This window comes from Ranitomeya imitator, chromosome 5, assembly GCF_032444005.1.
Source record: "Ranitomeya imitator isolate aRanImi1 chromosome 5, aRanImi1.pri, whole genome shotgun sequence".
Classification (NCBI taxonomy): Eukaryota; Metazoa; Chordata; class Amphibia; order Anura; family Dendrobatidae; genus Ranitomeya; species Ranitomeya imitator.
In genome coordinates this window covers 94,940,834-94,958,914 of record NC_091286.1, presented here as the reverse complement: position 1 = coordinate 94,958,914, position 18,081 = coordinate 94,940,834, and the positions used below count along the sequence as shown (strand labels likewise).

The window sequence follows — 18,081 nt, the reverse complement described above, 5'->3', positions numbered from 1 at the left end:
GAATTTTAGACCATTCTTCTTTGGCAAACTGCTCCAGGTCCCTGATATTTGAAGGGTGCCTTCTCCAAACTGCCATTTTTAGATTTCTCCACTGGTGTTCTATGGGATTCAGGCCTGGACTCATTGCTGGCCACCTTAGAAGTCTCCAGTGCTTTATCTCAAACCATTTTCTAGTGCTTTTTGAAGTGTGTTTTGGGTCATTGTCCTGCTGGAAGACCCATGACCTCTGAGGGAGACCCAGCTTTCTCACACTGGGCCCTACATTATGCTGCAAAATTTGTTGGTAGTCTTCAGACTTCATAATGACATGCACACGGTCAAGCAGTCCAGTGCCAGAGGCAGCAAATCAACCCCAAAACATCAGGGAACCTCCGCCATGTTTGACTGTAGGGACCGTGTTCTTTTCTTTGAATGCCTCTTTTTTTCTCCTGTAAACTCTATGTTGATGCCTTTGCCCAAAACTCTCTACTTTTGTCACATCTGACCAGAGAACATTCTTCCAAAACGTTTTAGGCTTTTTCAGGTAAGTTTTGGCAAACTCCAGCCTGGCTTTTTTATGTCTCGGGGTAAGAAGTGGGGTCTTCCTGGGTCTCCTACCATACAGTCCCTTTTCATTCAGATGCTGATGGATAGTATGGGTTGACACTGTTGTACCCTCGGACTGCAGGGCTGCTTGAACTTGTTTAGATGTTAGTCAAGGTTCTTTATCCAACATCCGCACAATCTTGCGTTGAAATCTCTTGTCAATTTTTCTTTTCCGTCCACATCTAGTGAGGTTAGCCACAGTGCCATGGGCTTTAAACTTCTTGATGACACTGCGCATGGTAGACAAAGGAACATTCAGGTCTTTGGAGATGGACTTGTAGCCTTGAGATTGCTCATGCTTCCTCACAATTTGGTTTCTCAAGTCCTCAGACAGTTGTTTGGTCTTCTTTCTTTTCTCCATGCTCAATGTGGTACACACAAGGACACAGGACAGAGGTTGAATCAACTTTAATCAATGTCAACTGGCTGCAAGTGTGATTTAGTTATTGCCAACATCTGTTAGGTGCCACAGGTAAGTTACAGGTGCTGTTAATTACACAAATTAGAGAAGCATCACATGATTTTTCAAACAGTGCCAATACTTTTGTCCACCCCCTTTTTTATGTTTGGTGTGGAATTATATCTAATTTGGCTTTGGGACAATTCTTTTTGTGTTTTTTCATTTAAGACAAATTAAATGAAGATAATAATAAGAAAGAATTTGTGTTTGCAATAATTTTCAGGAAGAAAATGAGTATTATCTGACAGAGTTGCAGGGGTGTCAATACTTTTGGCCATGACTGTACTCTAAGGGTGTGTTCACAGTAATTTTTTTTAGGAGTTTTTGGAGCTTAAACTCAACTTTAATTTATTATTTTGGCAAACCCAGTTTTCGAGGAGGATTTTGGAAAGTATCCGCTCAAAATCTCCTAACAAAAACCTCAGGCTGAACACACGGAATCTGCCTTTGTGCACATATCCTATGTTAGGAGAATTTCATGAAGCGGTTTCCAGTAGATAACTTGTTTTTGAAAGAGAACTCATCAGAGAACTCATCTTAACTTATCCTTGGGGAACCTACAAATCCATTCCCTAATGACACTGATCGGGCATTGATGACAGAGGGGTGCAGGGCATCCTTACAATGGGAGATTACGCTGCACAGTGCCAAGCTGCTGGGTCTGTTGGCGTTTGCAGTAGGCGTGCAATAAACATATTCTGCTCTTCTATGTATCTTGGCAAGTTTCATTATTTGTATCATAGAAACAGCTTTGTTATCGTCTCAGTAAAAACCCAAAAGAACCAGAAGGTATTAGATCCAATACTGGCTGCCTCCACTGTTGAGGAATTGGCCGCTGCTGTAAAGTACTGTTTTGGTTCCTGGATGTCGGCTATTCAACAGAGTGCTGAATTCTAATCTCTCGCTATAGGCTTTTGGAAAGCTCACTGCAAGATAGCAGACTAAAACCACTATAGGATCTCCACCAACCCACCAGATGTCTAATTAAAGCCTGCTGTCAGCTGCTAAAATGTCACTTACAGGTTTTTTTTCTTTTCCCAGCCACTGTTATAATGATAAAGATTATGCGCTGATGTCACTTCGATCCTGGGTTAATGTTGTGGTTGGTAAAATGACTGGCATAGACAGAGCTGCCAAGTTTGTGATTGTTTCCAATGATAGAAAAGTACCGTATGACCATCTAATTCTTTGCACCGGGCAGCAGTACCAGGTAAGCGATTCTATTTGATTCTGGTAAAGAACTGTGTTAATCTGAAAATGTTTTTCATTTTTAAACATTTGTTTGTAATAAGACTTAGCCTGTCACATTTTGCATTATAGCTTGTAGTGAGTGGATGCCAACTCATTGTCTGGTGCCAAGTATTGTGCTATGTTTAGAATGGCTTGGGATGTGCTGTTTACCTGTTAACATATACTTATGACTATTTGGGTGAATTTACATGTACCGGTAGTTTATTTAAATTTTGCACCATGAGAAGCCATACATACCTTACATGGTTCTCGGATGAATCCTCTCAGTGAGGAGAAGGAAGAAAGTCTTAATGTGGAGAGGGAAGAAAGTCTTAATGTGGAGAGGGAAGTTCAGGTTTCTAATCTAGTGAAGGAACGGAATGATTCTAGTGTTTAGATTTGTCAGCATTGAGCATTGGGAGGCCCGCATGCACATTAGATGGTGGTACCACCGAAATTGGCAGACTTGAGGCTTTTGGGGTCTTTATAGATTAGATGGTATTTTCATCCAAATTGGCAACCTTTAGGTATTTGGTCCTTTATAGATTAGATGGTGCTATCACCGAAATTGGCAACCTTTAGGTGTTTGGGGTCTTTATAGATTAGATGGTACTATCACCAAAATTGGCAACCTTTAGGTGGTTGAGGTCTTTATAGATTAGATGGTATTATTGCCGAAGTTGGCAACCTTTAGGTGTTTCAGGTCTTCACAGATTAGATGGTAGTATCGCCAAAATTGGCAACCTTTAAGTGTTTAGGGCCTCTATAGAATTTTAAAACGTCCTGTTGGAGTCTTTATTATGCCAAAAAAATGTTCAAATCCTAATAAAAAAGATTCCAGAAAGAAATGATTAAATAATACATAAAGTCAGGCAATTTCTCTTACAGAAAGGCACGGTATTAGGACTGGTAAAGAGTGCCGCAGCCATGATGAAAAAATCTCAGTATATGTAGAGGAGTAGGGGCACAGCCATAGGGGGTGTAGAAATTACAGCCTGTTTTTGTGGTCGAGGGGAAGACAAAGACCCCTGAGATAATTTAGACAACAACAGTATTATAACTAGCACATGGTTGTTAGTGAGAGGCACTGGTATATATTTTACGTTTGACCTAAGTAGTTTTAATGTTTGTCTCTAGAAAGGAAGACCTGGTAATTGTTAATTATTTCCTTTTACATAACATTTCCAACTTGTTAACTTGATTCAGTGTGTAAAGCCTCATGACAAAGTTGTGCGCACAAGTTTTATACACAGTGTTTATATGGCTTTACATTGCACTTTCTTAAGAATTTCATATACTGCAATTTGGTGCACCTATTAGTTGTCACATTATCCCAAATAGGATTACTTTTAGGTGAAAACTTCGCCAAAATTCGGTATGCAGTGGAACATGCCATAATGTTGTGTTCTTGGAAATTCTGCATTAATCTATGATCCTATGGGTGAAATCAAATACACTGTATTCCCAAAGCTAGAGAGAAGCACAAATACAAAAATTATTGCATTCTTGGAAACCCTCTTATGTCCACAAATAATGTGGACAGTGCATTGGTATCAATCAGAAATGTGTAATGCTCCTTTCCACATTGCACAACCCATCTAACAAAAAGGGATTGTACAAAACAATAGTAGTCCCATCAGCTGACACCAGTGACCGGAGGTAAACTTTATACCTCCGATCACAGCTGAGCGCTCATGCTATCTTTTGACAGCATGGGAACTGCGGCTCTCTGACCGGCGGGGATGATTTCACTGCCGATCAGAAGTGATGTTTGGCCCTGTTGTCATGCACATGACAACATGACAAACACCCGGTGTTCGGGCAGCTGAAACCGAACAATAACACAGACTTCCTGGTGAAGTACGTGTTCAGTGTCCATACCCGAACAGTAGGTGTTCGGTACAGATGCCAAACTTTACTGTTCGGGTTCGCCGATCACTAGTCAGCACCAGCCTCTGTGAATCGTGTGCATAGAATAAATTAAATGGCGTGGGGTTCCCTTTAATTTTATTAACCAGCTAAGGGAAAGCAGACATCTGGGAGCTGGTGTTATTATTCTGGGAAGGGGACAATATCCATAAAGGTTCCTAGCCTATTAATATCAGTTCACAGCTGTCTGCATAGCCTCTACTGGTTATTGAAAAGAGGGACCCCAAAAAATAATGATGTGGGGTACCCCCTATTTTTTAATAATCAATAAGGCTACACAGACAGCCGAGGGCTGATCTTAATAGGCTTGGGAAGGGGTCATGGATATTGGCCCTGTCCCAGACTAATAACGCCCTCAGCTTCCCCAGAAATATCGCATCTAATGGATGCGTCAATTCTGGCATTTAGCCTCGGCTCTTTCTGCTTGCCTTGGTGTGTTGGCAAGTGGGGTAATGGTTTTGGGGTTGATTTTAGCTTTGTAATGTCGGCTGGCATCAAGCCCAGGGGTTAAGAATGGAAAGGCGCCTATATTACACTCCCATTACTAACCCCTTAGTCAAAAGTAATAACCACGCACACAGAAAAAAGTCCTTTAATTGGAAATATCACTCCCCGACCCTCTTTTAGTCATTTATTGCCATACAAGCCAAAAATAATCTAAAGTGGTCCATCGTAAAATCCACCATGATCCCCAACTCTGCTACATACGAATGCTGTACTGAGCGGTGGCATCAGTAATGTGACCTCTCAGTATTGCTCAGTATTGCTGCCAGAACACACTGACAGTAGTGTGAGAATGTGGCTGCAGTGATGTAATTAAGGTTACCGCTGGTCACAGACAACGGTTTTTACGGGAACCTCTGTATGAGCCATCTTGTGTACTGCGATGACCTAACTGACGTCATTGCTCACAGCGTGATAAATTTCTCACAGTGTGAGCAGTTTCATTAGTAAGGTTACTGCAGGTCACCCTATTTCTTAACCAGTAAAGGCTACTCAGACAGGTGTGTGCTGATATATAGGCTGGGAACCTTTATAGATATTGGCCTCTTCTCGGACTAATAACAATAGCCGCCAGCTGTCTGTTTTCCCTCAGCTGGTTAATAAAATTAAGAGGGACCCACACCATTTTTTAATGTATTTCTTTATTTAACCCCTATCTGACCTCGGACGGGATAGTACGTCTGAGGTCAGATCCCTTGCTTTGATGCAGGGCTCCGAGGTGAGCCCGCACCAAAGCCGGGACATGTCAGCTGTTTTGAACAGCTGACATGTGCCCGTAATAGGCACGGGCAGAATCGCGATCTGCCCGCACCTATTAACTAGTTAAATGCCGCTGTCAATCGCAGACAGCGGCATTTAACTACCGCTTCCGGCCGGGCGGCCGGAAATGACGTCATCGCCGACCCCCGTCACATGATCGGGGGTCGGCGATGCTTCAGAATAGTAACCATAGAGGTCCTTGAGACCTCTATGGTTACTGATCCTCGGCAGCTGTGAGCGCCACCTTGTGGTCGGCGCTCACAGCACACCTGCAATTCTGCTACATAGCAGCGATCTGATGATCGCTGCTATGTAGCAGAGCCGATCGCGTTATGCCTGCTTCTAGCCTCCCATGGAAGCTATTGAAGCATGGCAAAAGTAAAAAAAAAAAAAGTTAAAAAAAATGTGAAAAAAATAAAAAAATTATAAAAGTTTAAATCACCCCCCTTTCGCCCCAATCAAAATAAATGAATAAAAAAAAATAAAAAATCTACACATATTTGGTATCGCCGCGCTCAGAATCGCCCGATCTATCAATTAAAAAAAAGCATTAACCTGATCACTAAACGGCGTAGCGAGAAAAAATGCGAAACGCCAGAATTACGTTTTTTTGGTCGCCGCGACATTGCATTAAAATGCAATAACGGGCGATCAAAAGAACGTATCAGCACCAAAATGCTATCATTAAAAACGTCATCTCGGCACGCAAAAAATAAGCCCTCAACCGACCCCAGATCACGAAAAATGGAGACGCTACGGGTATCGGAAAATGGCGCAATTTTTAATTATTTATTTTTAGCAAAGTTTGGAATTTTTTTTCACCACTTAGATAAAAAATAACCTAGTCATGTTAGGTGTCTATGAACTCGTACTGACCTGGAGAATCATAAAGGCAGGTCAGTTTTAGCATTTAGTGAACCTAGCAAAAAAGCCAAACAAAAAACAAGTGTGGGATTGCACTTTTTTTGCAATTTCACCGCACTTGGAATTTTTTTCCCGTTTTCTAGTACACGACATGCTAAAACCAATGATGTCGTTCAAAAGTACAACTCGTCCCGCAAAAAATAAGCCCTCACATGGCCAAATTGACGGAAAAATAAAAAAGTTATGGCTCTGGGAAGGAGAGGAGTGAAAAACGAACACGGAAAAATGAAAAATCCCAAGGTCATGAAGGGGTTAATAAATACAAATATAGAAAAATAACCACGTAAAGCACTGATCATATATCACACTGACACACTGTATTTCTATCCATTTTTTTCTATCTATCTATCTATCTATCTATCTATCTATCTATCTATCTATCGTGTGTAAATTAAGTATTTGATACATTGCAGATTTTGCAAATTTTCCCACCTACAAAGAATGGAGAGGTGTGTAATTTTTATTGTAGGTTCACTTCAATTGTGAGAGACAGAGTCTTTAACCCCTTTCTGCCATCAGACGTACTATTCCGTCCATGTGGGGTGGGCTTTACTTCCCACGGACGGAATAGTACGTCATAGGCGATCGGCCGCGCTCACGGGGGGAGCGCTGCCGATCGCGGCCGGGTGTCAGCTGCTTATCGCAGCTGACATCCGGCACTATGTGCCAGGAGCGGTCACGGACCGCCCCCGGCACATTAACCCCCGGCACACCGCGATCAAACATGATCGCGATGTGCTGGCGGTGCAGGGAAGCTTCCCGCAGGGAGGGGGCTCCCTGCGGGCTTCCCTGAGACCCCCGCAGCAACGCAATGTGATCGCGTTGCTCCGGGGGTCTCTCACCTCCTCCCTGCAGAAAGTCCCGGATCCAAGATGGCCGCGGATCCGGGTCCTGCAGGGAGGGAGGTGGCTTACCAAGTGCCTGCTCAGAGCAGGCACTTGGTTACGCTGCAGTGCTATTTGACAGATCGGTGATCTGTCAGAGTGCTATGCAAACTGGCAGATCACCGATCTGTATTGTCCCCACCTGGGACAAAGTAAAAAAGTAAAAAAAAAATTTTACAAGTGTGGAAAAAAAAATCCTAAATAATGAAAAAAAAAAAAAAAAATATTATTCCCATAAATACATTTCTTTATCTAAATAAAAAAAAACAAAACAATAAAAGTACACATATTTAGTATCGCCGCGTCCGTAACGACCCGACCTATAAAACTGGCCCACTAGTTAACCCCTTCAGTAAACACCGTAAGAAAAAAAAAAAAAACGAGGCAAAAAACAACGCTTTATTATCATACCGCCGAACAAAAAGTGGAATAACACGCGATCAAAAAGACAGATATACATAACCATGGTACCGCTGAAAGCGTCATCTTGTCCCGCAAAAAATGAGCCGCCATACAGCATCATCAGCAAAAAAATAAAAAAGTTATAGTCCTCAGAATAAAGCGATGCAAAAATAATTATTTTTTCTATAAAATAGTTTTTATCGTATAAAAGCGCCAAAACATAAAAAAAATGATATAAATGAGGTGTCGCTGTAATCGTACTGACCCGAAGAATAAAACTGCTTTATCAATTTTACTAAACGCGGAACGGTATAAACGCCTCCCCCAAAAGAAATTCATGAATAGCTGGTTTTTGCTAATTCTGCCTCACAAAAATCGGAATAAAAAGCGATCAAAAAATGTCACGTGCCTGAAAGTGTTACCAATAAAAACGTCAACTCGTCCCGCAAAAAACAAGACCTCACATGACTCTGTGGACTCAAATATGGAAAAATTATAGCTCTCAAAATGTGGTAACGCAAAAAATATTTTTTGCAATAAAAAGCGTCTTTCAGTGAGTGACGGCTGCCAATCATAAAAATCCGCTAAAAAACCCGCTATAAAAGTAAATCAAACCCCCCTTCATTACCCCCTTAGTTAGGGAAAAATAAAAAAAATTTAAAAAATGTATTTATTTCCATTTTCCCATTAGGGTTAGGGCTACGGTTAGGGCTAGGGTTAGGGTTAGGGCTAGGGTTAGGGCTAGGGTTAGGGTTAGGGGTAGGGTTAGGGTTAGGGCTAGGCTTAGGGCTAGGTTTAGGGTTAGGGCTAGGGTTAGGGCTAGGGTTAGGGCTAGGGTTAGGGCTAGGGTTAGGGCTAGGGTTAAGGCTACATTTAGGGTTAAGGCTACAGTTAGGGTTAAGGCTACAGTTAGGGTTAAGGCTACATTTAGGGTTGGGGCTACAGTTAGGGTTAGGGTTTGGATTACATTTGCGGTTGGGATTAGGATTAGGGGTGTGTCTGGGTTAGAGGTGTGGTTAGGGTTACCGTTGGAATTAGGGTTAGGGGTGTGTTTGGGTTAGGGTTTCAGTTATAATTGGGGGGTTTCCACTGTTTAGACACATCAGGGGCTCTCCAAACGCGACATGGCGTCCGAACTCAATTCCAGCCAATTCTGCGTTGAAAAAGTAAAACAGTGCTCCTTCCCTTCCGAGCTCTCCCGTGTGCCCAAACAGAAGTTCACCCCAACATATGGGGTATCAGCGTACTCAGGACAAATTGGACAACAACTTTTGGGGTCCAATTTCTCCTGTTACCCTTGGGAAAATACAAAACTGGGGGCTAAAAAATAAGTTTTGTGGGAAAAAAAAGATTTTTTAATTTTCACGGCTCTGCGTTATAAACTGTAGTGAAACACTTGGGGGCTCAAAGTTCTCACAACACATCTAGATAAGTTTCTTTGGGGGTCTAGTTTCCAATATGGGGTCACTTGTGGGGGGTTTCTACAGTTTAGGTACATTAGGGGCTCTGCAAACTCAATGTGACGCCTGCAGACCATTCCATCTAAGTCTGTATTTCAAATGGCGCTCCTTCCCTTCCGAGCCTTCCCATGCGCCCAAACGGTGGTTCCCCCCACATATGGGGTATCAGCGCACTCAGGACAAATTGGACAACAAATTTTGGGGTCCAATTTCTCCTGTTACCCTTGGGAAAATACAAAACTGGGGGCTAAAAAATAATATTTGTGGGAAAAAATGTTTGTTTTATTTTTACGGCTCTGCATTATAAACTTCTGTGAAGCTCTTGGTGGGTCAAAGTGCTCACCACACATCTAGATAAGTTCCTTAGGGGGTCTACTTTCCAAAATGGTGTCACTTGTGGGGGGTTTCAATGTTTAGGCACATCAGTGGCTCTCCAAACGCAACATGGCGTCCCATCTCAATTCCTGTCAATTTTGCATTGAAAGGTCAAACGGCGCTCCTTCCCTTCCGAGCTCTCCCATGCGCCCAAACAGTGGTTTACCCCCACATATGTGGTATCAGAGTACTCAGGACAAATTGTGCAACAACTTTTGTGGTCCAATTTCTTCTCTTACCATTGGGAAAATAAAAAATTGGGGGCGAAAAGATAATTTTTGTGAAAAAAAAAAGATTTTTTATTTTTACGGTTCTGCATTATAAACTTCTGTGAAGCACTTGGTGGGTCAAAGTGCTCACCACACCTCTAGATAAGTTCCTTAGGGGGTCTACTTTCCAAAATGGTGTCACTTGTGGGGGGTTTCAATGTTTAGGCACATCAGTGGCTCTCCGAACGCAACATGGCGTCCCATCTCAATTCCAGTCAATTTTGCATTAAAAAGTCAAATGGCGCTCCTTCACTTCCAAGCTCTGTCATACGCCCAAACAGTGGTTTACCTCCACTTATGGGGTATCGGCGTACTCAGGACAAATTGTACAACAAGGTTTGGGGTCCATTTTCTCCTGTAACTCTTGGCAAAATAAAACAAATTGGAGCTGAAGTAATTTTTTTGTGAAAAAAAGTTAAATGTTAATTTTTATTTAAACATTCCAAAAATTCCTGTGAAACACCTGAAGGGTTAATAAACTTCTTGAATGTGGTTTTGAGAACCTTGAGGGGTGCAGCTTTTAGAATGGTGTCACACTTGGGTATTTTCTATCATATAGACCCCTCAAAATGACTTCAAATGAGATGTGGTCCCTAAAATAAAATGGTGTTGTAAAAATGAGAAATTGCTGGTCAACTTTTAACCCTTATAACTCCCTAACAAAAAAAAAATTTGGTTCCAAAATTGTGCTGATGTAAAGTAGACACGTGGGAAATGTTATTTATTAAGTATTTTGTGTGACATATCTCTGTGATTTAATTGCATAAAAATTCAAAGTTGGAAAATTGCAAAATTTTCAAAATTTTAGCCATGTTTCCGTTTTTTTCACAAATAAACGCAGGTAATATCAAAGAAATTTTACCACTATCATGAAGTACAATATGTCACGAGAAAACAATGTCAGAATCACCGGGATCCGTTGAAACGTTCCTGAGTTATAACCTCATAAAGGGACAGTGGTCAGAATTGTAAAAATTGGCCCGGTCCATAACGTGCAAACCACCCTTGGGGGAAAAGGGGTTAAAGAAATCCGGAAAATCACATTGTATGACTCTTGCTTAATTATTTTGCATTTTATTGCATGAAAAAAGTATTTAATACAATACAAAAACAGAACTTAATATTTTGTGCCGAAACCTTTGTTTGCAATTACAGAAGTCAGACGTTTCCTGTAGTTCTTGACCAAGTTTGCACACTCTGCAGCAGGGATTTTGTCCCATTCCGCCATAAAAATCTTCTCCAGATCTTTCAGGTTTCGGGGCTGTCGCTGAGCAATAATGAGTTTCAGCTCCCTTCAAAGATTTTCTATTGGGTTCAGGTCTGGAGACTGGCTAGGCCACTCCAGGACCTTGAAATGCAGCTTACGGAGCCACTCCTTAGTGTCCCTGGCTGTTTGTTTCTGGTCATTGTCATGTTGGAAGACCCAGCCATGACCCATCTTCTGTGGTCTTACTGAGGGAAGGAGGTTGTTGGGCAAAATCTCAGGATACATGACCGCATCTATTCTCCCTTCAATACGGTTCAGTCGCCCTGTTCCCTTTGCAGAAAAGCACTCCCAAAGTATCATGTTTCTCCCACCATGCTTCATGATTGGGGAGGTGTTTTTGGGGTTGTACTCATCCTTCTTCTTCCTCCAAACACAGCGAATAGAGTTGATACCAAAAAGTTCTAATTTGGTTTCATCTGACCATATGCCCTTCTCCCGTGCCTACTCTGGGTCATCCAGATGGTCATTGACAAACTTTAAAAGGGCCTGGACATGTGCTCCCATGTAGTTCTAGGCTTATGCATGACATTTCTCAGAATCATCCTTACCCCATGAGGTGAGATCTTGCGTGCAGCCCCAGATCGAGGAAGATTGACAGTTATCTTGTGTTTCTTCCATTTTCTAATAATTTCGCCAACAGTTGTTGCTTTCTCACCAAGTTGCTGTCTATTGTCCTGTAGCCCATCCCAGCTTTGTGCAGGTGAACAATTTTGTCCCTTTTTGTGGACAGATGTCTTTTATACAGATAACGAGTTCAAACAGGTGCAATTAGGGCAGGTAATTAGTGCAGAGTAGTGTAGTAGGGCTTCTTAAAGAAATCTAATAGGTTTATGAGAGACCGAACTCTTGCTAGGTGATCAAACACATATTATTACTATTATTTACAAATCATACAATTTGATTTTCAGTTTTTTAGCTTTAGATTCTGTCTCTCACATTTGAAGTGTACCTAGGATAAAAGTACAGACCTCTCCAGTCTTTATAGGTGGGAAAACCTTCAAAATCTGCAGTGTATCATATACTTATTTTCTCCACTGTATCTAGTTCCTCATCACTATCTATCTCTATCTTCGAATATCTTTAATACATAACACTCTTTCATTTCTGTTCTGCATTTCATTCCATACGTGTCACACTGACATACGGATACAGACTGCCCACGGACACACGAATGTCACATTAATATCACATACATTCCTATGGATGGCACACGGACACGGACCACGGATCTCACCATTACTGTTTTTTTCAAGCATCCGAATCACTAGGATGCGTAAAGGAGGCCTAAGGAAAATAGCTATCATCTTTGAAGGGCTTGATCCCTCTTTTTCACCTGCCGATTAGCCTTGGTGAAGCTGGATGTTTGGACAGACAAATGAAATTCACCACCACAAGGAAAATAACATTAGTCTATAAATGAAAAAAAAGATAGATTTACCTGGTGTGGCAGATTGAATAAACACTGATATGGTTTGCTAGCAACCAAAGTTGCTTAAACATTGTTTTTGATAGCACATATCAAGCTTATTGACCCATTATGATTGTTTGCATTAGGCTTTTACTGCTTGGAGACATCTGGACTTTTGTGAAGAAGGAACAGCAAGCATGTTTTTCGCATAATATAACATAAATAATTGCATAACAACATGTACAGTCACAGCGCTACCAGTGTATCTCAGGATTGTTGTTTTTGCTCCAGCTTTTGTTATGTTGCTCCTAAGTTGGCTTAATGCATAGCTATGAATGCAAGCTCTGTATCCGCATGTCGCACATTAGATGTCCCAACCGTTACTGCAATAAGACGTAATGTAGACTCCATGTACCGGCAACACAAAGCTGTCTGCATTATCTTCCCCGTCTTCCTGTGCTTCCTTTACAATCTTGCATAGATACATTTTTATTGTGTTATACTTGGGTGCATTATAGATCAACTGCCTTACTAGTTTTATTAGTTTATTCATCCACAAAAATGATTTTGACAAATTGTTTTTTGGAAAACAATGAATAGTATAACAACCTACATCAGGCTCCTTATTATTTCTAATATCTAATAGTATAGGAAAGTGTTTATCTTTGTTTTCAATATCTGAGCCCACGTGTCATGTACCCAACTCCCTAGCTTTTCTATCAGGACGTTTATGCTGTCTTTTCCTTAGTGATAAGTCAATAAATGAGCAAAATATATGAGACAGGGAAAGGCATGGGAGATTGTGTTATACAGGTGCTTCTCACAAAATTAGAATATCAACAAAAAGTTAATTTATATCTCTTCTTCAATACAAAAGGTGAAAATCATACATTATATAGAGTCATTATAAACAGAGTGATCGATTTCAAGTGTTTTAATTTCTATTTCTATTGATTATTATGGGTACAGCCAATGAAAACCCAAAAGTCATTATCTCAGTAAGTTAGAATACATTATTACACCAGCTTGAAAAATGATTTTAAAATCCGAACTGTTGGTCTACTGAAATGTATGTTCAGTAAATGCACTCAATACCTGGTCAGGGCTCCTTTTTCATCAAAATATTGATATACTCACCCCTCCGACGGACCCTGGCTCTCAGCGCTGCAAGCGTCTGCCTCCGTTCCTAAGAATGCAGTGAGTGAAGGACCTTCGATGACGTCGCGGTCACGTGAGCGGTCAGGTGACCATGTGTGTATATATAAAGGACTGGTATAGACCTATCATCATACTGCATGAATAAACAAAAGAAAGGATGTGATAATAAACTGGTCAAATGATACACAAGATATAAACTTTATTATTAAAAATCAATTAACAACTGGTTGGGGAAAGGAATATACAAAAAAAAGTCACGCAATGGTCACACATCCCAAAGGATGGGAGTGCATTAATCTTTTTTAAAAAAAATACATCCTTCTGGATATTGATATGGACAGATATTGTACATTGTTCTCCTATGGGTCAACCATCATATGCAGATGCCTATAATTATCAACACCTGTGATGTCCCTTTATTTGTGCATAATGCTGTCCTATATGTAGGCAGTCGTGCTCCGGTTGTGGCACCCCCTGCCTGCACACACGTGTGTGTGCTGCCCCTGCCAGCTCTCGGCATCTCTTCGCGGTGATTTGCATCTGTCCCCGTTTTCGCCCACTGCGTGTGTTAGGGGTCGAGTTCCCGCCTCTGCACAGGGGAATCTCAGGCCATCTCCACTGCGGTCTCCCATTCTTCTCCAGCCGCAGTGGAGCCTGGTCAGCTGGGACGTCGGTCCCAGTGTCTGACTCAGCCTGATACTGTGCGGATGGTTACTGCTGCCTTTCCAGGCTCAGCCATTTAAGCCAGTACTGGTCAGCGGCGAGCAGACGTCTCTGGGACTAAATCCTGCTTTTCCCCCTCTGAGCATGCCCAAGGTAAGACCTCTCATTGGAGGTCAGGGGTCACATGCTCAGGTACTGCAACAGCTACCATTGGTCCTCTAGGAAAGTCCTGAAGTTGCTCAGGTACTGTAGCAACTCCCATTGGTCCTCTAGGAAGGTCCTGCTGCAGCTATAAAAGGTTTTCATGGCCGTGATTTGCCCCATGTTGATACTTTTTGCCAAATGTGATATACAGATTGAAATAGTATATTCTACACGGGAGAACGTTGTATATTTTCTGCTGCCCAGATTAATGCGCTCTCATCTTTTACAGTACTTTGTGTAACTTTTTTTTGTATGTCCCTTTCCCCCACCAGTTGTTAATTGACTTTTTAATACATTTTATATCTTGTGTATCATTTGACCAAATTATCATCCTGTCCTTTCTTTTGTTTACTCGTGTTCTCTGAGCTAGTAGTCTGTTTGACAACAGGCTTGGAGAATGAGCAAATCCCACTCCCGGAGAGATGGCACTCTGCATTAGGAGGCCCGACAATGCCCCCATGCTGGCGGTACCCAAGGCAAATATCCTTCTTTGCCCTACCCATAATTTTGCCCATACTGAAAGATCTAAAAACAATAACACTGTAAATTATGTGAAAACCTAAATTTGTGCCAGTCTCAAAACTTTTGGCTATGACTGTATACGTATATGTCATTTATTCTTTTTTTTTATACTTGTATATAGGTTCCATGCCCCAGTGGAGTTGATATTAGCAAGCTTATAACTAACCAAGACGTTCCAGACTGCTCCAAACAGATATATACGGGGAAAATTCCTTCAAATTTATTGACTCTAAATGATAATGAAGACTGCTTAAAAGCGATGAACCATCTGAAAGACAATGTGGTAAACCAAAAAGGTAATAAAGAACTCTTGTCTGTTGTGTTCTTCACTACATCTCCAGTGAAGACCATTCTTTTTTGCATCTTCAGTGTATAATTAGCATCTAATTAATTGTGACAAAATGTTTCATTTGTAATGCCTTGTTTTATGCTTCATTCAAAGCATGTTATTTTTTCATGTTTTTTTTTTTTAAAGGGGGAAGGGGAGTAGAAAAAGAAAAATAGTAAAAGGAAAGGAAGGCTGGTTTCTGTTTAATTATATATAATTACTGTACAAAAATTGAAAGTTCTGAAAACAATGTATGGCTAAACTCATTAACTACCGTAACTAATTAAGGAATAATTTGATTAACAAGTGTGCTTTGCAATTATGTGAAAAATATGTATTATTATGAGCGCTAAAAAGCTCTGGTAGGGAAAAGATGTCTAATTTAAGAATCATTTCCAAAGTATTTAAAATCATTTTTATAATGTATTTTTTGGCTTGGAGTCAGTTATACTAATAAGGGACAAACAGTCATTTTGTATTTATTGTTTACTTCAAATTGCTTTTTTTGTCACCTGCGTAATTAGGATTTTCAGCCTTTTATCTCATTTAAATAATTGAGCTTCTGTCTAATTTATCGCTGAAAGGGTACAAGATGGCTTATTTCTACACCAAAGGGGTCCAGCCAGACAATATATAATATAGTACACTCCAAAAAAAGAATGATTGTTGTCCTTTGGCCTCATATAGATATCCGTGAATTTCATACTTGTTTTTTCTGGAATTTACAAGTTAAAGTCTTTGGTGCTGTTCACTTATCTGTGTTTTTTCAGTCAAAATTACCCATATAAGTCCAGGGTCTTTGAAAATCTTAGGCAGTACACCGATGGAATCCGTGTGCAATCCATTTGCTGTCCGTTATTAACATTATAAGGCGACATTTACACAACCATATTTTCGGTACACATAAAAAAAATTGGCAACACCTGGGCCTGAGTTATTCAATTGGGCTGTTCAGATGACTGTTTTTTTCAGACGGAACCAAAAATTTAGATTAGACTCATCTATTCAAGTCAATGGGTGCTCAAAAAAATTCATATCCCATACGAATCTCCAATTTTTACATGTGTATTGCAATTCTTTAACATAGGAAGCTGTATTTGGTCTTGAAAATTTTAATAGCTGCTGATGTATAAAAATGGATTCCATATGGATGACAGTATAGATGAAAAATTGTCCATTTTTTCTTGATGATTCAATTATATGCTCATAGGAACTTAGCCTAACGAATAGGAGAAGATTTGAAGTTTTGATCTTTTTCATATGTGAAAATCATTGATGAAACACTGATGGTAGAACCTGACACATTAACCAAACACTAATAAAACTCGGATCCAAAAGATGAATAACGATCCATGTGTGTAAATACAATAAAAATCACAGACATCTGAATGAAGCATTAAGTGGTATTTCTCTGCACCACCACTGATCTCCAGAATGAGAGACTTTTGTGCCCTGTGTTCTTCTTACCACAAGACCATGACCAATAGACGCTGAATAGAGCATCTGGTTCCAGATGCACCCTGCCATTTCAACATCTTCTTCTTTTCCATAGACTTTTCCTCTGCTTTAAAACTTATTCTGTATAGACCCCTGTAGTCAGGAAAGTCCTATCCGACCAGCTTGTGAAGGCTGCTTTCAATCAAGGACTATTAAGTGGCTGCAACTATAACAAGGCATTGTTCATGCCAGGAAACCGATGGTGGAAATAAAAGCCAGTGCAGAGGAGCAGCATAAGTGTGGAAGTGAATGCAGGGCCAATAAGTTTTAAAGCCTCTTTACGTAGAGCAGCAGGGGTCTTGCGTGACCGACTTCTTCATTCAACACCTCTTGCCTGCGGTCTTATGGTCAGGGGAGCATGAAGGACATCAATTCTCTATTTTGCTGATCAGAGTGCCCCCCAGCAGTGGTACTCACACCAATATTACACTCATAGCATATCCAGTGTATAGGTGATACTTTTTATACCATGGAATACCCCTTATAGGAGCTGTATGAGAAAAGTGCTGGTTGTTCCAAATACAACACACAGCCTGTACTACCTAAACTAATTAATAAATGTATTACCCCTGTGTATATACCCACAAATTTCGGTGCACTATTTGTGTATTTTCTGTACACCCTCCAGAATTTACAAGTTCCACAATGCAAGATGGGATCCAGATGTGATAGCTACACTAAGATGTGGACAGGGTGGAGGAATATCATTATAAAACAGCCAACTAAATTTATCTATATACATAATTGTCTAAGGGGTACTTCCGTCTGTCTGTCCTTCTGTCACGGATATTCATTGGTCGTGGCCTCTGTCTATCATGGAAATCCAAGTCGCTGATTGGTCGCCGCAAAACAGCCACGACCAATCAGCGACGGCCACAGTCCGGAAGAAATTGCCGCTCTATACTCCCCGCAATCAGTGGCCGGCGCCCGCTCCCGGCAGTTAGTGTCCCCGGCGCTCCGCTCCCCGCAGTCAGTATCCCCGGCGCTCCGCTCCCCGTAGTCAGTGTCCCTGGCGCTCCGCTCCCCGCAGTCAGTATCCCGAGCTCTCCGCTCCCTGCAGTCAGTGTCCCCGGCGCTCCGCTCCCCGCAGTCAGTGTCCCCGGCGCTCTGCTCCCCGCAGTCAGTGTCCCCGGCGCTCCGCTGCTTACTCCCCACAGTCAGTGTCCCCGGCGTCCACTCCATACTCCCCTCCGGTCACCGCTAACACAGGGTTAATGCCGGCGGTAACGCATTCCGTTACCGCCGCTATTAAC

At 41.3% G+C, this 18,081-nt stretch overlaps 1 protein-coding gene across 1 annotated transcript in view; it reads left to right on the top strand.

Moving 5' to 3' along the window:
* The window catches only part of CFAP61 (cilia and flagella associated protein 61), a 411,230-nt gene that overhangs the window by 292,103 nt on the left and 101,046 nt on the right, over positions 1–18,081 (top strand). Inside the window, exons 20-21 of the mRNA XM_069768933.1 lie at positions 2,087–2,255; positions 15,125–15,299. Of these exons, the coding sequence (XP_069625034.1) occupies positions 2,087–2,255; positions 15,125–15,299 (344 nt within the window). The remainder of the gene's footprint in view (positions 1–2,086; positions 2,256–15,124; positions 15,300–18,081) is intronic.